Raw genomic sequence first — 23551 nt, forward strand, 5'->3', positions numbered from 1 at the left:
TTTAGAAAAGGAAAAACCACAGGGACAGAAAACAGATCAGTGGTTGCCCGGGTCTGGGGGTGGTGAAAGGGTTGACTACAGAAGCACCAAGAGGCAATTTTTTGGGGTGATTAAACTGTTCTGGGTAAGCGCTACAGCTGCGAACCCAAAAGTCGGCAGTTGAAATCCACCAGGCGCTCCTTGGAAACTCTATGGGGCAGTCCTACTCTGACCTATAGGGTCGCTATGAGCCGGAATCCACTCGAAGGCAACAGGTTTGGTTTTTACAGATATCTTGACTAGGGTGGTGCCTATATGACTACATATGTTTGTTAAAACTCAGAACTTTTCTGAACGTAAATTATACCTCAATTTTTTAAATGAGAAAAACTGTCTTCAAAAATATTCCATTACGATGCAGCACCGAAAGAAAAGTTACTGTGTACCCAGAAGGACGCCTGTCACTTGTCCAGCAATGGAATCAAAAGGCAGTAGGAACCGCCAAATGTATCCGAATAGAACAAGACTCTTGAAAGCTAGGAGAAGTTAGTGTGACCGACTCAGGTACAACAGATAATCCATTGGCTACTCAACATTTATTTTTTCCAAGCTTCCAGCTAATTTTCAGAGAAAGATATTTAACTTTTAGTAATGTTATTTACTTACAAAAAATCTAGGACTATAAATTTAACCTAAAAGAAATGTAGTTAAAACCCTGATATGCTTTAATAGTCCTCAGAATTATTATGTCAATACTAAAGGTACCACTTACCAACAAAATCATGGCAATATACAGAATTGGCCAAGGAACCCGATGACAATTAATAGTTCGATCTCACTTAAGACCATAGATGCAAAAAGCTCAAATATTAGCAAATCAAGGCCAGCAAGTAATTTTTTTAAATTATGCATTATGATCAAGTACGTATAAAAAGATTTATCCCAGAAATGCAAGGATGTGTCAACGTTCAAAATTTATGAGCATAGATTATAAAAAACAGCACTTGTCTTGAAATCATGTGTAGCTCTGATAGACAAATGCGGTTCAAAAGAATCTTTGTATTTTGGTTGTAACATAATACTGAGGAAAGCTGTAGGTAATCTTATGAATTAAAAGTAAACTGTAACTTTCCAAAATTGTGTATATTGAAGGAAGCGCTTCTTTTTCCTGAGAAACGATAAAGCGTTGTGAATCTTACAGCCTATGGTATCTTGGAATCAAGAAAATATGAGAATTTCATCTTCTTTTACCAAATAACTATCATCTTTCTCTTTCGCTCTCTCTCCAGCTAGCCTGAGTTGGTTTCTGTTAATTTTTAAGAATCCTTCCTTTTGCACTAAGAAATAATTACATAGTGAAAAGCTCACCAGGACTGAATCCCAGATTTGGCTGGTATCGGAATCACGTGGGGAGCTTTGTAAAAACAATGGTTCCCCAACCTCACCCGCCTCATCTGGGATGGGGACTGGGGAGGAATGGCTTATTTTTCCAACAAGGCTCCCAAAGGGATTTTGTTATCAGCAGGTTCTGGAACCACCCTGAAGTTCTCAATGTAGTTACAGAGATAAAGTTTTACATAAAAAAAATTAAACAAAAGATAAAAATATCCAATAATAATATATGACTTGTCACCATCAAAAGACTTTTATAGGAACTAATTGCTACAGAAGTTCAAATAAGGAAGAGAATTTGAGGCTGAGAAGGTCAGAGGCAGCCTGTTTTGGGGCAGTTTTCGACACATATCAGGAACTTAATTCATTCACTGAGAAATACACAAGGTTAGAATTTCTCAGTCAAGTGAGAGGATGAACTCATAGTCAAAGGCAGAGAGACAAGAAAGTATAAAGTGAGTTGAGGGGCAATAAGTCAACAAGTCTGACTGGACTGGGACCAAGGAGTGGGTGGGTGAGTGGCTGCTGTGAGACTGGACTTTGGGGTCAGATATGGACCTTATCTAAAGCCCATGAGCTTTAGGTTAAGGCTATCTTGTAAGACGTAGGAAGCCACTGAAAGTTTTTGAAGGAGGAGTGGCACAGTCAGAACTGTGCTTCTAGATTAATAAAGCAACCAAGTGTAAACTGTATTTGTGTCAAAGAGCAGCCATGTGAGCTAGTGAAGGTCTGGTTAAGAACAACAGCAACATGAACGTAAAACCAAGGGTTTCTCTGCTGGGGATAACCAGAATGTCCATGGTGGGAGAAGCTGAGCATCTACGGTCACCTTCAACCAGTTGGTGATGCTAGGTAATATTCTTGAAACAAGAAGCCTAAGAACTGCCTAAAACACAACTGGTTGAAAACACCATGGGGTAAAATCAGTAGCAATTGTATTTACTGATTTGGGCCCATCCTGGGTCCCCGAGGTAAAGACAGAAGTTTGTGGTACTGTTAAGAGGCATGAAGACAAACTTACAGGGTAAGGACTGTGTTCCTGCTGAAACAACCTGTTGTCTCCTCCTCACTGACATTAATTTCTACAAGGCTAGCAACCAATGACTATGAAAATAATCACTCTGTTCACACACAAATAGCAAACAATCTGGATAATAGGAAAGAGTAGGAATAGGTTTGTTTTAAATAATAAGCTCAGTACTTAGCTGGAAAACGCATAAAGTTCAGGAGAAAAATCAGAACGAGTTTATACATAATCATATAGAAGACATAATTGAAAAAGTGAGATAGATTAGTTCTTTGAGGAAAAGTGGGTTGAGACAAAGGGAGAAAATACCTAAGACTAAACCTTAGGGCCAACTTGGGGTCAGGAAGAGGAAAAGACACTATGGGAAGCAGGGAGTGGGGGAGGGAGCAGACCAAGTGTCCAGGAAGTAGAAGGGTTAAGAAGGGGGGAGGTTCCACAGTGTACAACGAGGGGTAAGAAATGACCATCTGCTAGAATCAAGTGGGAAAGGGTCCTAGTCCTACCTGGGGGTATGTCTGACCAAATGACCCCCAGGGCCCATTCCTAGACTCAAGTCTTCCACTCTGTGAAGAAGCCACTGAATTGGACAACTAGAAGATTACTCTGAGCACATGGTTCCTGGGAGGTGCCCAAATCCTGACTTACAGCAGCCCCATGTACAACAGAACGAAACACTGTACACCCCTGCACCATCCTCACAATTGTTGTTATACTTCAGCCCGTTGTTGCAGTCATTGTATCAATCCATCTCATTGAGGGCCTTCCTCTTTTTCGATGACCCTCTATTTCACCAAGCATGATGTCTTCCTCCAGGGACTGGTCCCTACTGATAACATGTCCAAAGTAAGTGAGACGAAGTCTCACCATCCTTGCTTCTAATGAGCATTCCAGCTGTGCTTCTTCCCAGACAGATTTGTTCATTCTTCTGGCAGTCCATGGTATATTCAATATTCTTCTCCAACACCATAATTCAAAGGCATCAGTTCTTCTTCAGTCTTCCTTATTCATTGTCCAGCTTTCACCTGCATATGAGGCGACTGAAAACACCACGGCTTGAGTCAGGTGCACCTTAGTCCTTAAAGTGACATCTTTGCTTTTTAACACTTTAGTCTTTTGCAGCAGATTTATGCAATGCAAAGCATCACTTGATTTCCTGACTTCTGCTTCCATGGGCAGAAGTGGAACCAAGTCAAATGAAATCTTTTACAACTTCAGTCTTTTCTCCATTTATCATGATGTTGCTTCTTGATTCAGTTGTGAGGATTTTTATTTTCTTTATGTTGAGGTGTAATCCAAACTGAAGGCTCTGGTCTTTGATCTTTATCAGTAAGTGCTTCAAGTCCTCTTGAAGGACATGAAGGCTGGTGTCGAAAATTTGATAGTAAATAGAGGGAGGGAACTCATCTGCATTTTGGAGGTTCCAGGGTCTCATGAAGACGTTTGAAGAATGAAGCATGCACATGGCTGGAAGCGTCTTAGTTACCTAGTGCTGCTATAACAAAACAAATTTATTTTCTCACAGTTTAGGAGACAAGACATCCAAATTCATGGTGCCGGCTCTAGGGAAATGCCTTCTCTAGATGTTGGCTCTGGAGCAGGGTCATTGCTTCTTCTAAGCTTCTGCTCCTGGGTGATCTTCATTTCTTCAGGCATCTCTCTTCCCCAGTCTCTGCTTCTCTCACTTGCTTGTCTAATCTCTTTTATATCTCAAAAGAAATTGGTTTACGATGACTGCCCTGACAGGGAGCACGACAGAGAACCCCTGAGGGAGCAGGAGATCAGTGGGATGCAGACCCCAAATTCTCATAAAAAGACCAGACTTAATGGTCTGACTGAGACTAGAAGAATCCCGGTGGTCATGGTCCCCAAACCTTCTGTTGGCCCAGGATAAGAACTATTCCCGAAGACAACTCATCAGACATGGACTGGACTGGACAGTGGGTTGGAGAGAGATGCTGATGAGGAGTGAGGTACTTGTATCAGGTGGACACTTGAGACTGTGTTGGCATCTCCTGTCTAGAGGGGAGATGGGAGGGTAGAGGGGGTTAGAAACTGGCAAAACGGTCACGAATGCAAAGGCTGGAGGGAGGGAGCAGGCTGACTCATTAGGGGGAGAGTAAATGGGAGTATGTAGTAAGGTGTATATAAGTTTACATGTGAGAGACTGACTTGATTTGTAAACTTTCACTTAAAGCACAATAAAAATTATTTAAAAAAAAAAAGAAATTGGTTTAAAACACACCCTACACTAATCCTCTCCATTAACATAACAAAAACAACCCAGTTCCAAATGGGATTATAACCACTGGCATAGAAGTTAGGATTTACAACACATATTTTGGGGGGATATAATTCAATCGATAACATTCTACCCTTTGGCCCCCCCAAATGCATGTCCTTGCCACATGCAAAACACATTCATCCCATCACGTCATCCCCAAAGTCTTAAATCAACTCCAAATCTAAAATCTCATTTTCTGAATCATCTAAATCAAATAATGGGTGAGACTTTAAGCATATTTCATCCTGAGGCAAAACTTCTCTTCATCTGTGAAACGCTGAAAACTAGATTACAAGATATCTGTTTCCAAAGTACAAGGGTGGAATAAGCATAAGGTAGACATGTCCATTACAAATGGTAGAAATTGAAGGGAAGCAAGGGATAAGGAACACCAAAAAAAACCCAAAAACTCGCTGTTGTCGAGTCAATTCCAACTCATAGCGACCCTGCAGGACAGAGTACAACCACCCCATAGAGTTTCCAAGGAGCGCCTGGTAGATTCAAATTGCTGACCTTTTGGTTAGCAGCCTTAGTGCTGCTATGCCACCCCAGCAGAACAATTTTCGTTAGCTCTCAAGGCTTGAAAATAATCCTCTGTTCTTTGACACCCTCTGGGCAATGGCCCCATTCTCCAGGTGGGTGTTGGCCACGCTCTCTGGATTTGAAGTGTAGGCCCACCAGTCCTGGGCTACAGCCCCACCTTCTAGGCCCGCTGGGATGGCAACTCGGCTCCCTAAGCTTTGGGCAGCCCCATTCTCTTAGTCCATCTGAGTGGCAACCCCACCCCCTCAGCCCTGGCAGGCCCTGTTCTTCTGCCCTTTTGGGCATGTCAGCCCCACACCCTCAGCTTTGGGCAGCAGACCCATTCTTTTGGCACGCCTTAACAGCAGTCCCACACTCTGGAACCCAGCTGGTAAAGATCTGACTCTTTTAAACCTAGGAGGCTGTGGCTTTACGCTTTGAAACAGGGTAAGGTCCTGCTTTCCCCATGCTCCTTCCAACAGTTCTGTTGATCTCTGAGCTGCTCCTGTGATGGTCCTTTTCTGTTCTTGGAGGCCAAGAGATACAGCTCCTTTGGACTGTTTCCTGCCAGTAGAATTCCAAGAGGCAGACCGCTTTCTTTCCTTTCATTCTCTGTCCCCTTCATTCTAAGCTGATGAGTTTTCTGTTGTGGTAGTTGGTTAGATTCACCAGTCACAAGCTTAATCTCTTTAACAAAAGACTGTGTTCTTGGTGAAAATTCTAGGGCATGTGTCCTTAGTTTGTACAATAGAATTTTCCAGATCTTTATGCTCTGATTTCATTTTGCGCAGTTCACTTTTAAGTCCATCTGTTTCCCCTTGGATTTGACTATAAGCAGCAAGGAGAAACCATGTGGCCCCTTAAAGATCTTGTTTAGAAATCTTGTCAGCCAGATATCCAAGTTCATCACTTACAAGTTCTACCTTCCAACAAACATCTGAACATAATTCAGACGAGTTCTTTGGCGCTGCATAAAAAGCATTGTCCTTCTTCCGTCGCCCAGTCACATGTTCATTTTTTTTAAAACCTCACCAGAAGCATATTTAACCTCAGATTTCTAGCAACATTCTGTTGTTGGTGCCATATGCATTCCCTAAGTCTCCAAGACTAGAGGCTGTCTCTATAGCTCTTCTCACTTCCTTCTGAGCCCTCACTAGAACCGCCTTTGCTATCCATAATTCTACCAACAGTCTTTTCAAAGCAATCTAGGCTTTTACTATCAGGCATCTTAAAACTCTTCCAGCCTCTACCCTTTACCCAATTCCAAAGCCGCTTCCATATTTTAGGTTACCTGTTAGAGCAGCACCCCACTCTCTCAGTACTAAGTTCTATCTTAGTTATCTAGTGTTGCTATAACAGAAATACCACAAATGGGTGGCTCTAACAAATTTATTTTTTCACAGTTTAGAAGGCTAGAGGTCTGCATTCAGAAAGCAAGCTCTACGTGAAGGCTTTCTCTCTCTGCAGGCTCCGGAGGAAGGTCCTGTTCTCTTCTGCGCTTCTGTTCCTATGCAGTCTTCATGTGGCTTCGCATCTCTCTTTTCCCACTGATGCTTTTCTCACTTGCTTATTTAATCTCTTTTAGATCTCAAAAGAGATTGATTTAAAACACACCCTACACTAATCTTGTCTCATTAATATAACAAAGACAACCCATTCCCAAATGGGATTATACGCACAGGCATAGAAGTTAGGATTTACAACACATATTTTTGGGGGGACACAATTCAAACCATAACAGAATGGAACACTTTGCTTCTTCCAGAAAGGGAGAGATTGAAGAAATAAAGAAGGGAACAACTGTAGGGTAAGGTCCTAATGAAGAGGTCTCTATCTGACTGTACCCTTCCTCTCTGAAAATCCACTAACTGTGGAACCTGGTTGCATTCACTGGAGCCCTTGACTACGGCTGTACTACACTCTAAAGAAAAAGAATATATACATAAGTCCAGGTTAATGGAGAGGACTTTGGCCAAGAGTCAGGAGATGTGAGTTCTTGTTCTAGTCCTGCCACTGAGCAGCTGAGTGACTTTAGACCACTTTCTTATCCTCGGCTTGAAAAACAAGGAAAGTGAATTAGGCCGCTGCTGTGGTTTCTTCCAGCTATATAAATATGACATCTTATATGCTTTGTCCCTCTCCTCAGTAGCATCTAGCATGGTGGGCTCTCCATAAATACTGATTAAATTGAATTTTCCTAGAAATAAGGCTATGCAATTTTTTTTTCTCCTGGGTAACTGTCCAATATGTTTGTAGGAGTCTAGAGAAAAGCTTATGGGATAGGAGGAAAGTGATCAAGTTAGACAGTGACTAACTGTTCCACCTAGGATTCAAGGCCCTGAAGCTTAACTTCGCAGCCACCACCCTTCAATGCGAAGGGCGACAAAGGTTATCTTATACCAAAAGCACCCCTTCCCTCTCTCCTCTATATGACACGGGGCTAGCTCCCCTTCATCTCCCCTTCCCCTGGGCACAGGTAAGAGCCACTAAAACAAAATTCCAGGGCTGTTATGGATTGAACTATGTCCTCCCAAAATATGTGTTAGAATCTTAACCGCTATACCTGTGGGTATAATCTAATTGTAATCTAATGTACTATAATGTAATTACTTTACATCTAACATAATGCAACGTACTCAACTTTCATAATGTAATTTAATGTAATGTAAAATCACCTTCCATAATGCAATCTAATGTAATCAATCAATCAGTTGAGGTCATACCAGTGGAGAATGGATCCCAAACCTAACCACTTCCAAGTTATGTAAAAAGCAGCCTAGACACAGAGATACTCGCAGAGATGGGGAAGATAGATACTATCTAAAAATAGAGGGAGATGAATCCACAAGCCCAGAAACTCCAAGGATTGCCAGCTACTAGATACTGAAAGAGATAATGAAGGTCCTCTCCCTAGAGCCACACCCTGAATTCAAATTTCTAGCCCCCTGAACTGTGAGAAAATAAATTTCTGTTCTTTAAGGCTGCCCACTTGTAGTATTTTGGTTACGGCAGCACTAGGTAACTAAGACAAGGACCCTCAACAACGTAAAATGATGTTACATTCAAAGAACACTGATATTTAAATATATCCCCAGGTGCAGGGCCCGGTACTCTAGAGAAGACCCACTCAAAGCTACAGATGACAAGCAACAGAGAAGATGCTACCAACACAGGCATGAGGTAAGAAGAGGTAGAGCAGGCTGGGACAGTCAAAAAATAAATATAATTAATCATCACCATTATCATCAATTTACAAGTGTTTATTATGTTACAGTCTCAAAAGCACTTTATCACACATCTTATTTAACCTCAACAACCAGCAAAGGCAGGAAAGGTAGATGATATTGACATTTCACAATAGGGAGTTTGGGGATTAAGAACACAAAGTGATTTTCCCAACATCCTATGTCTGGTAAAATATGAAGGCAGACTAAAAGCCAGCTGCCTTAATCAGCTAGTGCTGCTATAACAGAAGTCCACAAGTGGGTGGCTTCAACGAACAGCAATTTTTTTTCTCTTAGTTTCTAGGCGGCTAGAAGTCTGAATTCAGGGCTCCGGCTCTAGGGAAAGGCTTTGTGGGAAGGTCCCTGTCTTTTTACAGGTTCTGTTTCTCGGCCCCCTGGTGATCGTCATGTGGCGTGGCATTTATCTTCCCCCATCTTTGCTTGCTTAATCTGCTCTTTTATATCTCAAAGGAGATTGATTTAAAACACACGCTGTACTAATACTGTCTCATTAATAAAGAAAACCCATTCCCACATGGGATTATAACCACAGATGTAGTAGGATTTACAACATATTTTTGGACTAGGGGAGACATAAATTCAATCCATAACACCAAGTATTCTGAATTCTCGTAGGAGATTCTGTCCACTAAAGACAGACAGTGTTTAACACAGGCCTTCAACAACGTTTCGTATTCACAGCCTCTCTGAGCAGTGTGTGCTGTGATTCTGGACTAAATGTATAAAGAGCGATCAACAACAAAAATAAGCATCTCAGAAGAGAAGATAAGAGGCAATTCACAAACGAAATACGAATGTCCAGAAACATTCAAAAAATGTCTAGCCTCACTATAAACAGAGAAATATAAATAAAAAAGTAAAAATCTACTTTCCACTTACCAAACTGGCAAAGATTTAAGAAGTTACAACATTCAGTGTGCGAAGGATATAGGGATACTAATCCTCTCCTGTGGTCAGTATAACTGCGGGTGAGAGCCTCGGCTTCAGAGTCAGGGAGATGTGGGTTTGAATCCTGGCTCTGACGTTTTCCACATCAACCATAGATCTATTGACATTTGAGGCCAGATAATTCTTTATTGTTGGAGGGGGGCGGCTATCCTGTGCGTTGTAGGCTGTTTAGCAGCATCCCTGGCCTCCACCTACGAGATGCCAGTAGCACCCAAGTTGTAACAACTAAAAATGCCTCTTAACCAGAAAAAACCAGGTCCTGTCAGGTCGATTCCAACTCACGTCCTCCCATGTGTGTCAGAGTGGAACCGTGTGCTCCACAGAGTTTTCAACGGCTGTGATCTTTCAAGAGTAGATTGCCAGGCCTGTCTTCCAAAGTACCTCTGGGTAGATTCAAACCGCCGAACTTTTGGTTAGTAGTCAAACACTTAGGTGTCTGCACAACCCGGGGCCTCCAAAACGCCTCCAAATATTGCCAGATGTCCATAAATGGTAAAATTGTTACCCCGCCCCCAGATGAGAAGCACGGAGCTAAGCGATACTGGGCAAATTATAAGATCTCACCCAACTTCAGTTTTGTTATCTCTAAAATGGAGATACCACCTGCTTCATAATAATGACTATGGGGAATGAAATTATGTATGTAAAACACTTAATACAGTTTCTGGCACATAGATAGAATTCAGTATGTGGTAGCTATTACCATCGCATATCCTGCTGGTGGAAGGATACACTGGCAATAACTTCTTGAGGGCAATTTAGCATACACTTTAAATCGAAAGCCTCAGAAATATTCACAACCTTTGACCCAGAAATTTCATTCCCAATAATCTATAATAACAAAATAATCAGTTGTATACAAAGACATACACAAAGACATATCTGAAAACCTTATTTATAAATAATCACAGCATGGCTACATTCTAAATGTTCAATAGCAATGAACTCGTTAAGTTCTGGTAAGCTCAAAGAATGGACTACTACCCAGTATTTGAAGTTACGGCATGGAGAAATGTCTACCATTGCTAAGAGGGAAATGTAGGTTGCCAAAACAGGCAGAGAAGAGAGAGAACGAGGCTATGGATTGTTTTTGTTTTTTCCTTTAGATTTGTATGTGCGTGTATTAAGACTACTGTTGAACAGTTTGTCCATTAAATAAATTTTAAGAAGCAAAAATTGGAGGGTCCAGAACCAGGAAGCTTTTATTAGATAATTTTTAAGTTCTCATTCAGCTGTAAAATTACGTTATGATATATTTTATATCTTAATCTTTCAGGGTGCCACTGACAAAGCTATGCCAGAAATAACTACATAAAACACACACTTGCTGAGTAAATCATGTCAGTAATTGAGGGTCTTAGGTCCTCTTCGTATAACAAGCAGTGGTGGGGCATAGAAGGGGCTGGATCAAGTGATCCCTGGATATCCACCTCTAGACAGTGAACATGACCCCAGCATCAAGGCTGGCTCTTCCAAAACTTATCACTTGAACTTAATGTTACAACTATTGCCTTGAGTACTGTTTCAAGTGTCCACTCTGCTTTGACCTTGAAGGCCAGGAAATGTGGTCCAACACCATGCTCTCCTAAGACTTGGGAAGGAGAGACTAAGGTTCCCTGTGTACAGAGCCCTGTATGGAGAACCATGTGGCTGGGAGAAGGATCACTGCTAGATGGATGAGCAGTCTGAACTCACAAATGAACGACACTTTGAGACGAATGGGCAGGAGTGTAAACCATGCTTGGTTGAGGGGTGTGAGTCCCACACCTCCTCTGTAGTAGGTGGGGTGCATCAGGAAGCTGCTTGAGGAATGCAGAGAAGGTACACAGCTGTACTTGGAGGTATCTCCTGGCCTCTTAAGCTGTTACGGGTTCCCAGGGAAGAAACTGCAGCTTATGAAAGTCTGGGATCTCTTGTCTCGGTTGTCATTATCTGCTTTCCGGAAGTGTATGAAGCTGGGACCAGACACTGTGCCCTGGAGCAGCTCAGCCAGGCTCCCCTTTCTCAAACCTCAGGGTATGTAAGCAGACAGCACTCCTAATGAAGAGTTTCTGACCTACAATGTCACCCACAGCCAGTAACCCCAGGAGAGTCAATATGGGCCAGATGGTTTCAAGAAGGCAAGCAAGTGGAAACAACATAAATGGCCATGAACGAATGAGTGGATAAACTGTAGTAAATACACATCATGGACTACTACTTAGCCAAAGCACGAAATGAAGTCTTGATACATGCTACAACGTGAACGGAGCTTGAAGAAGTTATCCTGAGTGAAAAAAGTCAATCACAAAAGGACAAATATTGTATGACCTCACTTACATAAAAAGACAAGAACAGGTAAACACATAGAGAGCAAAGTTTATTCGTGATTACCAGAGAAGGGAGGGAGGGAAAGAAGGGGGAGTTATTGCTTGTAAAGTATTGAGTTTCAGTTTATGGTGATGGAAAAATCACATGGATTAAGGATTACATAGCCGATTAATGTAACAGCTGTCAATAAATTGTACATCTGTAAAAAGTTGAATTGGCAAATGTTGTGTGATACATATGTTTACAACAACAAAAGAGTAGGTGTCGAGGCTGCTTATGTATAACCAAACACCTCCTGGTATTTCGTTCCTTGGTCTGGAGGTTTAGGGTAACGGTTTCATGGGTTATCACTGTTGATTGGCCTAATATTGTTTTTAGTACTTCTGTTCTGCCTCCAAGTTCGTTGAGTAGTGCCTGGGGTCTTAAAAGCTTGCAAGCAGCTACTCAAGGTACAACAATTGGTATCCATTTGCCTGGAGCAGTGTAGGAAGAAGACGAGTCAGGAATAGGAGGAGGAAATGGAATGTGTAACTAATTGCCTCCATAAATACCTCCTTTGCCGTAAGACCAGAAGAACTCGATGGTGCCTGGTTACCATTATTGAATGTTTTGATCAAAGATTCTATAGAAAATTCATGATCAAAAAGGGGAAAATACAGAACAGAATTCCAAATTCTCATGGAAGTCAGACTTTCTGGAGCCACGGAGGCTGGATGAACCCCTGAAATGATTTATCTGAGATAACCTTTAAGACTTAAACCAAAAATACCCCCTGAAGTCTTCTTAAAAACCAAACAATAGTTTAGCTTAATTAGTAAAGCATGTCTGCCTTGAGCACTGAGCTCTTTTGAAACCATCCTTACGGGATCAAACTGACAACAGCAACTCAAAAGATTAGACAGGAAACTTAGGGGCCAGAGGGATTATGTTAATGGAGGAGGAACAATTCAAAAAAGGAGGGTGAGAACAGTCACACCACTTGAAAAATGTCATCAATGTCACTGCATTGTACATGTAGAAATTGTTGAACTGGCATATGTTCTGCTGTGTATATTCTCAACAAGAACAAAATTTTAAAAAGGCAAGTGGTACCTCGCCCGCTCTGTGTTATCAAGAGAAGAGGGGGCGGGCATGCCTCCTGAATACCCTTCCTGCATCCTGGCGCCTGTGAGACAGGCTGTTTCAACGTCTCAGCTGCTCTGGAAAGACATTCCCACCACTATGCTGCTCCTTCTCCACAAATAATTCATCTTGGCCGTCTCATAATCCAAAATTCCCAAATGACTTGCCATTTTTTCAGGCTTGCATTCTGCAAGCATCTACCATAGCACTACCACTCTTCATCACAGCTGTCTGTGTGTCTGTATCCCGCTCACCCTTTAACACTCTGAAGACAGGGACTCTGACTCATTACTTTTCTGGGTCTCTGTGCACATAATTACCACGTAGCAGAATGGCCCAGCCATCTTCTGACTCCAGGGGGCAGAATTCCCTGACCTGAGATTCCTAGTTTTCAGGACAGCTTGCTTTCAGTACTCACCCATTTTATCAGCAGGAACACTGCCCTTTAAAAATAAAAGAAAATGGCAGTTTCAACATATAAAACAGATTAGGATGAGATTATCTATTTACAGGAAGAGTCACTAGAATTTTTCCAAAGATTTTAAGTTCTACTGCATTTAAGCCTTGGTTTAATTAGGATATGAAAACAGAAATATCATTAGGGTTGTGAGAAGGAAAATTGTTTGTTTTATTTGTTAACCAAAGATCAAAATTAGAGATACAATTTCCAAAATGTTAGCTGGCAGTACCACACTTTCTACAAATTAGTTTGCAATCAATTTCGTGGCAATCCAGTTACCATACTTTATATTTTTTCCCTTCACTGTCACTTCTGACCTAATTCAGGCATCACACACCTCGAGCCTCCTGCCTTCCCATCCTTCTTCTCTTCCTCACACCTCATCTGCAAGTCCAGCCACTGTTTTCCCATTTTTGTCCATTACTGCATAGTGATACCCACTTGGGGTCCATTCCTCTTGTACAGAGGTGTCTGTTTGGGGACATTTCTTTTGCTCCAACAGCTCATTAACCCTGCCCCAAACTCAGGCCCTGTGCAGAATAAGGCCTCATCCCCATTCCTGGCACTTGCTGACAGCATTCATTCAAATTGCTTTGGGGACGCTTGCTCACTCCAAGGCTACCTGAGCACCTATCATACCCAAGGCACTGTGCTAATCTCAGAAGATGCTGAGGTGAGGACTAAGTCTCTGTCCTCAAGAAGCTGGGTCTGGTGTGACAATTTCAGTTCAATGATACTTGCCATAGCAGCTGGGCATACTGTGGGACACAGAGGAGGGCCACTAAGCCAGATCGAGGGCTTGAAGACTAAGGAAAGGCTTCCCAGAAGTAAGCCTAGAGTTAACGGTTCAAAGAATAAACAGGAGTTAGTCAGGGAAAGGCTTGTTCCTAAAAGAGAAAACAGTACCTGCAGAAACACATATGGGGGCCCAGGATATTGGGTTGCTTGAGGCTCATGAGATATAAGCAGAAAATGCCTTCTCATGGAGCAGCACATTGAAATCCCCAAGAATCTTTTGTGGAGCACCTCTGTCCACCTGGTCAGACAGTCCTTCAGCGCAGATGTACCAAGTACCTATGTTGTGTCTGGCACTGGATTACAAGTAAGGATACAAAGATGAGCTATGGCCTTTGACCTCCAGGAGCTCACAGCCCACCAGGACACCACCCCTTACCACTGTATCATGAGCAAAAGCTACATAACACTTGTTCATCCGCCCACAGCTTCATCAGGTGAGCAGAGAAGTGGTGCCTCTCTCCATCTACAGGTGAGCACACACACACACCTGGAAAGGTGAAGTTACACAGTATGGGTCAGAGCTGGGGCTTGACTCCAAACCGTGCGCACCTTCCCAGTTTTTCACACAGCCTAGGAAGACATTCCATCTGTTCCAGCCCTAGGAAAGGCAAATACCAGTTCCGCTGGGGTCAGCGGAGACAGCCTGAGTCTGGGATTTCTCATAAGGTAAAAATTCCTAGGAAGAATGGTACATTCCAGAGCCAAGGCAGACACAGAATAGAGAGTCAGCCATAGATATTAAGTCTGGATATTAAGTGGGAGGGAGGCTGGAACTTTAAGGGTGGGTGGAATTTGTGTGAGCAGATAACCAGGTACCCAGAGGCCCTAGAGGCAGACAGATGGTAAGGATCACAGTGTCAGGCCTGGTAAAGTATGGAACATTCACCTCTGCTCTCCAGTGCACCTTCAGATTAAAGAGCAGAGCCTTTAAGGACTCCAGAGAACTAGGTGAAGCAGATGATACGACCAGTTCCTATCCATTCCGCTGGCCTAGGTCAGGCTGTTTGCCTTCCCATCCCCGTCACCATCCTCCCTACATTGAGGTGATAAGAACCTTGGGTGAGTCCTCTTAGGCCAGTGTTTCCTCCTCGGTACAACACAAGAGTCAGGTGGGCTGGGTCTCCTGCAGCCCTCAAGTCTGCCATTCCACGTGCAGGAAATGAGCTACAGTCTTTGAGGCATGATGAAAGAATACAGAGCACTGGAAAATCCAAAGTCTTCTAGGGTAGTGGACTTTCATTTTGGCCATAGACTGGCTGCTCATTATTTTTGATTCAGTATAAAATTAAGATAAATTAGTCCCAGGAATAAGCTGGGTAGCAAAGCGAAAACATGCCCTGAATGAAAATTGTTCCAAAAATAAATTGCAGATGATAATCAGACCCACATGGGTGGCTGTTCCCTGCAGGGCCAAAGGTACTACATGAGCCCTCGGACACCTGAGCCAGTGTCCCCTGCCTTCCCCTCCCCTGGAGCATGCAGACCCTTCCCTCAGGGTCCTGCTCATGCCCGCATGCCCACCTTCTCAGCTTTGAGCTTTCCCTGACCACTCCAACTCCTGAATTTCTTGCCACTCTTACTTCCCATAATTGAGTCTGTACCGCAGAACTTGGAAATTACGCGTTGTCACTGTTTTCTAATTGCTTCATACGTGTTCGCTGTTTCCCTATATAGACAAAGTCTCTTGGGTATACTACCTTTGTATTATAATCCTCCACAGAGCTATGCAGAGAGTAAGGATATAATTAATGTTTGTCAGCTGATGTTTAGGTCATTCCACAGACACAGAGAACACTACTCAATATGTATAGGAACAGCTATTCCTGGTTTTGTGTCTACTATCTACATTCATAAGGAGCCCTGGTGGCACAATGGTTAAGGGCCCAGCTGCTAACTGAAAGGTAGGCAGTTCAAACCCACCCAGCGACTCCATGACAGAAAAGACCTGGCGGTCTGCTCCCATAAGGATTACAGACTTGAAACCCCCATGGGACAGTTGCACTCTGTCCTATAGGGTTGCTATGTGTCGTAATTGACTTGATGGTATACAACGTTTATATTCATATATTTAATTTCTACAACCACCCTCATTGACACATGAGGAGTCAGAAGGCAACTAACTCACAGTGGTTCAATGTCATACCCAAGAACACCCCGCCGGTAAGCGAACGGGATGAATGTGAACCCAAGTTTAACACCACAGATCACATTCCACCCTCATGCTGCCTCCTCTGTGAGAAATCTGGAGAGCTACTCTGTACTAGAATCCTTGGTCTCCGAAAACAGAAAAGATAAACAGCATCCTCAACTATGAGGGCCAAAATCATAGGCATTTGGCTCCCAAAAGATGAGAAATAACTCAAAGTCCTGGATTAACTAATTAACACGAGGCGGGGTGGGGAGTGCAGAGCCAGAAAACAAATCAAGACGCAGATCTGAAAGAAAAAGAAATTCCCTCCTCATCCCTCTTCTTTTTGTCTCCAGAGGCTTTCCGTCTTCTGAGGGATCTGCACTCAGGACCCAGAGGACTGGGGGAGGGGACAAGGGCATGGAAGTACGGACGGTGGTGGGAGGGGGAATCCGAGCAGCCAGATCTACACAAAAATTTTCACAGCTCTCAACTGGGGCTTCCACTGTGAGCATTCAGCCTCAGACACCGGGGGCAATGAGCAGGAAGGCAATGAAAAGAAAGTGGAGTGAGTTTCTGGAAGCCCAGCCCTATCCACACCAGACAAGCTTCAAACAGGAAACAAGTCCTCCTGCGTTCCTTCTGGCCCAGCAGCTCTGGGCTGGCTCTGCAGCGAATTTCACAAGGGCTGCAGCTCTGGCACGCCAGGTACACACAACAAGGCCCCAAAGCCAAGGGGACTCAACTGCTGCTCTGTACTGACAACCATGGAGGTCCATCCACCTTGAGTCTGTAAGGAGAACTGCATTTGCTCAACCTCTTGGCGTCAAACAAATTGAAATGTTTGAAGCCAAAATTCAATAAAGAGACAGAGAATTCATCTGTGGAACACCCCATGTAGTTCAGGTGAGTGGCACCCAGAGTAGATCCCTGACCAGCACACTCAGCTGTCTGTGCTGTGGGCAGGAGGCTGGGGGGGGGGGGGGCGGTGGGAGTGAAGGGAGGAGGCAGGAGTCCCATGGCACAGGAGCCCATCCAGTGACAGCTGCTGTGCCCTCACTCTGGATTACTACTCGATGGCTCCTTGACTCCGAGCCCCCAGGCCACCCCAGATATCACTCAAACCCAAGCGCCCAGTTGTACGTTTTCCATGCAAGTGATCCTACCTCACGTTCCCTGGGTGTACCCTCGATGGTCAGGAAAAAAGAATACTCAGGTTGGGCAAGGACAATGTCTTCTGTTGGGAAAGCCTGCTTTTTAAGGGCTGCTCTCTAAACTTCTCTACATTTAAAGAAAGGATAGAACAGTATGGCAGGAAGCTTTTAAGAATTAATTTCCCAACCTGTGTGTGTTATTTTGAGTTGGGGCAGGAGCAGCTGGGCTTTAAAGTGGCTTTAGTGTATACTTTCAGAATATCAAGAAGTGTTGTCCTCAGAAAGATACTAAATAAAACTCTACATGTTCAAAGGGTCTCTGGACCCCCTACTCCCAAGCAGGACTGCATTCTCAAATCCCCACCTCCTAAACCTCCTAAAAGGCAAAGAGAAAATAAACCAACTAGGTGAGTTTCACAGACTCTAGGTCCATCTTACCTTGTGAGGAAAAAAGCAAGGGGTCGTTTTTGTAGACACTGAGTACAAGGTGACCCCAGCACATTCACATTCTATTCCTCCAAGGCTGGTGACAATCCCCCCAGCCAGGGCCCAGACCCTAGGTGTCCTCCCCTCTGCTCCACCTTTGGCACTATACGGGCCTCTCTCCCCTCAGCACCACCTGAGGCCAGCCTCCTTCTCTGACAACCCTTCCCAGCAGCCTCCTGCCCGTCTGCCAGCCGGGAGACCCTGCTTGTAGTGGCGGCACAGGCAGCAGATGGGTCCAGCAAACTACAGTAATTAGACCAGGAACTTGTAGTCTGCTCAGTTCATTGTTCCCCAAGATCTGCTTCCTGGGGAAGCAGTCTCCTGCTGGGGTGGGGGTGGGGGGGGGTCAGCAAACCTCACACAAGGAAAAACCGCTCCAAGGCCCCAGCTACCCCCTCCTTCCTCAGCTGACCAGTTGTTGCACAAAAGAAACCAAAACAGGAGGATGGACCAACACAAATCCTTCCCCACTGTGGGGGTGGCTGGTTCTCCAAACTCATGCCTAGTGGTGTGTGAAGACTCACATCCTTTTGTATCATCGAATGAGGCAACTGACATGCACATCTTAGTGAAAAGGCTCCTGTGCATGCCCCCAGAGTGCCCCCTACCCGACCTCCAGTGTTCAGACCACTCCCCACCCAGGGCCACCTGCCTGTGCTCCTCCTTGCCCCAGCTTCAGCTCTTTTCCCACTGAGGACGGGTGACAAAGGGTCAGCCTCAGTCTGGGCACCGGGAGCGACTGTTCCACGCAGGCCTAGGGCACTGCGGTGCCAGCAGCATCACCCTTCCTGTCCCGCAGTAAACAGGGCAGGGAAGATTTTAAAAGAAAACAACAGTAGCAGAGAAGAGGGAAAGAAAGTAAGTGGGAAAAACAAAAACAATTCAACTAGAATCTGAAATGCCTTCTGGGAGCCTAAGAAGGACACCAGAGCACCCACATGTCCCCAAGACTGGCATAGTGAACACATGATGTGCTGAAGTGGCGGGGGCGGGGGGGGGGGCTCTCCGAACAATCCCAGCTCCTCTCGAGCCCCCTTTTGTAAATAATTTATTGACAAGTGTGCATTTTGACAAAGATTTCCTTAAGGCAAGGAGGAACCTAAGGCTTCCAAGTAGAAGGGGGGCACAGCTCTAGGACAGACCCCAGAGGGGCACAGCTCTAGGACAGGCCCCAGAGGGGCACAGCTCTAGGACACGCCCCAGAAGGCAGGGGGCACGGGGTATTATACACACTGGTGCTCTTCGAACTTGGGGGCCAGGAAGGATGACAAAACCAGGTGTTGAGGCCTGGCACCATGCCCATCTCCTAGATGTACCCCCATCCCACCCAGCTCCCTGAACTGTAATCACTAATTTTACCATTTCCAGGCTTCACACTGGAGCCCTGTTGGCGCAGTGGTTCCCTAAGACTCAGAATCAAGGGATCAACTTGAAGGGAGCAAGTTTTAGGCTCCAAGCTAAGTCCTTCTTCTTCTCCTTGGCATCCTGACATAAAGGGAATGCAAACCCAAAGCTCCTAGGAAAACTCTCCCCACCAGCCCATCTTCAAGTCTGCAGTAACGCTTCCAGAAATTCAGTCCTTTGGGTCTTGACAGTTTTAGTAGCTCTGCCTCAACTATTGACAGCTAATGCTTCCTGGGAATTAGTTCACTGAAAACTTCCTAGTCGCAATTATCTGGGAACAGGGTCCCTTAACAACGGAAGCCCAGTTGAAGAGAGGAGGCAGAGCGAGGGGAGAGACTTAAGTGAGGGGCACTGAGTAAGAGCAAGACTTACCTCCCGGGATTCACATTTGGGCTGTGGGACTTTCACTGCTGTCGTGCAAGGGGCTGGGAAGTTGGGAGAAAAGCCCGGTTCTCTTCTTTGGGGACTAGCGGCGATTCGCACCCCTCAAATCACAGGCACCCCCTTTGCGTAACTCCTATAGAGACAATCATATCACTGTTCCCCATCACCTCACCTCCTCCAAAAGAAAACCCGGGCTGCTGGGCGTCATTACTGTCGTCCCCTCACGTCCCCCAACTCCTCGCCGCACCTAGGAGCCCCTCTCCAGCAGGAGAGTTAGGAAGCACCAGCTCGGGGGCGTCCAGCTCCGAGGGGGGAAGGCTTCCGAGGGAGGGAGCGTCTCGGCTCCCCACTCACCCCTCCGAGAGTCGACTCCAGGACCGCGCCAAGACAAAAGCGTGGGGCGGCTCACTCACCCGCGCTGCGAAGGCGGCCCGGGAGTCGAGCATCGGCGCTCGGCAGGGGCGCACCGGCCGCAGGCGCGAGGCGCGGGCTCGTCTGCAGAAGACCGGGAACCTGGCGGCGCTGGGAGCCGGCGAGGCGCGTCCCGGCCGGGCGGGCGCGGACCCGGGGACCTGGCGGGCAAGCGAGACAACCAGGAGCCAGCGCGCCCGTGCGCCAGCGAGTGAGCGCGCCGCTCCCGGAGCCGGACGCACGCTGCGGACTCCACACTAACACGCGCTGGTTTGCATGCCATTTGCATAACGCTCGGGGAATGGACCTGCCTCCCCGGCCGCCACGCCCACGGCGCTCTTCCTCCGCCGGGTCCCGAGCGCAGGACCCCGAGACCAGCTCCGGTAAACTTTCACTTAAAGCACAATAAAAGAAAGAAAAATTTTGGCTTGCTTAATATTTAATTTGCACCTGATGTGAAGTATTTTGTAGTTTTTCTCATCTCTTAACTTGGATCCTCTTTCCGCCCCTCCCATGCCCTCTTTTTTAATCCTTTATTTGAGGCCGGGGTCATTTTTAAAAACAACAACAAAAACTTTTTATTGTAAAATAAAACATAGACACAGATAACCTCACACACACACACACACACAAACTGTATATATATATGTCCTTGTAATCCCAGCCTAAGATCAAGAAATCTGCCAGCCAAACTAGAAGTTTCTCCATATGTCCCATCCCTTCCTTCCTTCTCCCACTATCCTGCCTTTTATAGACAGTAATCACGTACTTGGTGTTATCACTCAAGTGTACATCTTGCCTATTTTTTAAAAACTTTGTGTGAATTTCAAGTTTTTTCTTATAATTTATCTGTTGGAGAATTTAGGCATGTTCATGAACAGTTCGGCTTGTTCCTCTGTCTTCTAAATTTTCTCCAATTTGGCAGCTGATCTGTAAGTGTCGTCAAACTGACGTTTGATCCCGTTTCAAAACTATAGGTGGTGGTATGTTCCTTTATTGAGAGGCACATGATGTCTGTTTTTGGATCTCCTTTGAGCTTAGCAGCTGTTGATGCTCAATTCCAAGACCCATGAATTCATCGAGGGCTGCAAAATGATATTCTAATTCTACCATTTTGTTTTCATTTATTAGCTGAATACGTTTATAAACCGATGCTTACCCTCACCTACTATTTGGTTACTCTGAGATAAATTCATGTAGGAAAAACAGGATAAACACTTGCTTCTTTTTATGAATTGATGCAGTTTTCAAGATAATAAACTGGTCCTCCGTCATCCTCAAAAAGTGACTGTGGTGGTTAAGGTTGTGTGTCAACTTGCCTGGACCGTGATCCTCAGCAGTTTGGCAGGTATGATGTAGTCTGGCAGCTTTTTAATGATGTAGTCACCTCCATAATGATATCTGACATAATGTGATCACCTCCATGATGAGATCTATTGTGAGCAGCCAATCAGTTGAACGGGAGTTTCCTTGGGGATGTGGCCTGCATCCAATATTGGTAGACTTTCTGGCAAGGCTTGCTGGTTTTTTCTTGCTCTGGATCCTGCAGCTGGGTCCTGTTCATCTGACTTCTGGTTCTCACGACTTGAGCTAGCAGCCTACCTGCTGTCTTACCTGGCCATCTTGGGATTCGTCGTCGGCCTCCACAGCCTGTGAGCCAGAGGCCTGCTATCTGATCTTCCAATTTTGGATTCACCAGCACCTGTGGCTACATGAATCAGGAGAAGCCTCGAGCCTGACCCACAGATTTGGGACTTTCCAGCAGAAAAGAGGAAGACCCTCAACAAGGTGGATTGACACAGTGGCTGCAACAATGAGCGCAAGCGTAACAACGATTGTAAGGATGGCGCAGTGTTCCGTTCTGTTGTGCATAGGCTCGCTATGAGTCGGAACTGACTCGATGGCACCTAAAAACAACAACAACACAACCTTGTAAGCCATTTCCTTTATATAAATCTCTCTCTATGTATATTTATATGCCACATTGGTTTTGCTTCTCTAGAGAACCCGGCCTAAGACAGTGACTTATTTTCTTTTTCTTAATAACATTATGAATTCATGGATTTAAATATATTTAAGGTGTTTTAATCTACTGCAATTCTAATCCTCACTGAAGCTCAGATTGCCCATCTTTGGCCGGTAGGAACCTCTTCCACTTGGCTCCTGGGTCCTTTTGACACACACTAGTGGTCTTTGATAGCTTCCTTGCTTTCTGAGATGACAAAACGTTCCCGGTTCATCTTGTACATTTGCTGCCCCAGACCCGGGATTAGCCATTTCTCCAAGAATCCCTAGTTTCTTTTAGTGAGGGAATGGTGTCCACTGCCACGAGACTGGTAATTGTTTTTAGGCCTTTTGAGTAGACAGAACGAAGATAAAATATTTCATGAGTTCATACTAATATTTCCAATTCCATTTTAGAACTATAAGGTTTTACTTAAACTCTTCCATATTACAGTGGGATGTCTTTTCTTCTACTTGGAGGATCCTGGTTCTCAAGGATACAAGGGATGATGAAATTAGAATATCTCATTTTACTAACTTGTTTTATTTTACATTAAACATACAGTAACCTCAGAATGACAATATTAATACTATCATCAATGATGATTCTTGAAAAGTTAATTTTTTTCATATACTGTCTATTTTATTACGATTGGACTCTATATTCCCAGCTTCTATAGCCATTGCATACTATAATTTTTACCATTTAACCCTCAGGATTAGGAATCGACTTGACAGCAACTGATTTTCTGGCTTAGTCATTTTTTTTAATTTTTATTTCAAAAAGTTTTTATTTCTATGTTGTTATTAGTTGCCATCGAATCAATTTCAGCTTATGGTGACCCCATGTGTGCAAAACAGAGCTACTCCATAGGCTTTTCAAGGCTGCAAGCTTTTGGACAAGCAGAACCTAGGCTTGTCTCCTGAGGTGCCTCTGGGTGGGTTAACCATTTACATCACCCAGGGACGCCATTATTTCTACGTTGGTTGCCATATATAAATAAAACCAAAACCATGCTGTTGAGTGGATTCTGATTCATAGTGACCTTGTAACTATATATACACATAGAGTTATTTTTTTATATGTATAGTTATTGGTTATTGTGGTGAAATACATGTAACAAAATATTTCAGCCATTTTTGCGTGTACAATTTGGTGACGTTAATTACATTCACCATGCATGTTGTACAATAATCTCTGTTTCCAAAATTTTTCATCATTCTTAACAAAAACTCTGTCCCCCTTAGGAAACACTCACATCTCCCCCTCCCACCTGCCCTGGTAACCACTAATGAACTGTGGTCGCTACGCACTTACCTCTTCTGGATGTTTCATATAACTGGGATCATACGATACGTGTTCTTTTGTGTCTGACTTATGTCAGTGTAATGTTTTCAAGGTTCATCCATGTCATAGCATGTACCAGAACTTCATTTCTCTTTGTGGTGCAAAATATCCCATTGCATACCCTATTTTGTTGATCCATTCATCTGTT

At 44.4% G+C, this 23551-nt stretch overlaps 1 protein-coding gene across 3 annotated transcripts in view; it reads right to left on the reverse strand.

The window, feature by feature from the left end:
- MYLK (myosin light chain kinase) overlaps positions 1–20272 on the reverse strand; it is a 337690-nt gene extending 317418 nt beyond the window's left edge. For 2 of the 3 annotated variants that reach the window (XM_049878326.1, XM_049878354.1), the window contains exon 1: positions 20054–20271. In XM_049878326.1, the coding sequence (XP_049734283.1) occupies positions 20054–20086 (33 nt within the window). In that variant the 5' untranslated portion in view covers positions 20087–20271. Of the gene's footprint in view, positions 1–20053 lie in introns of all 3 variants that reach the window. The other variant, XM_049878336.1, reaches the window with a different exon arrangement.
- Positions 20273–23551: the final 3279 nt, after the last annotated feature.

The sequence above is a fragment of the Elephas maximus genome, chromosome 1 (assembly GCF_024166365.1).
Source record: "Elephas maximus indicus isolate mEleMax1 chromosome 1, mEleMax1 primary haplotype, whole genome shotgun sequence".
NCBI classification, from domain to species: domain Eukaryota; kingdom Metazoa; phylum Chordata; class Mammalia; order Proboscidea; family Elephantidae; genus Elephas; species Elephas maximus.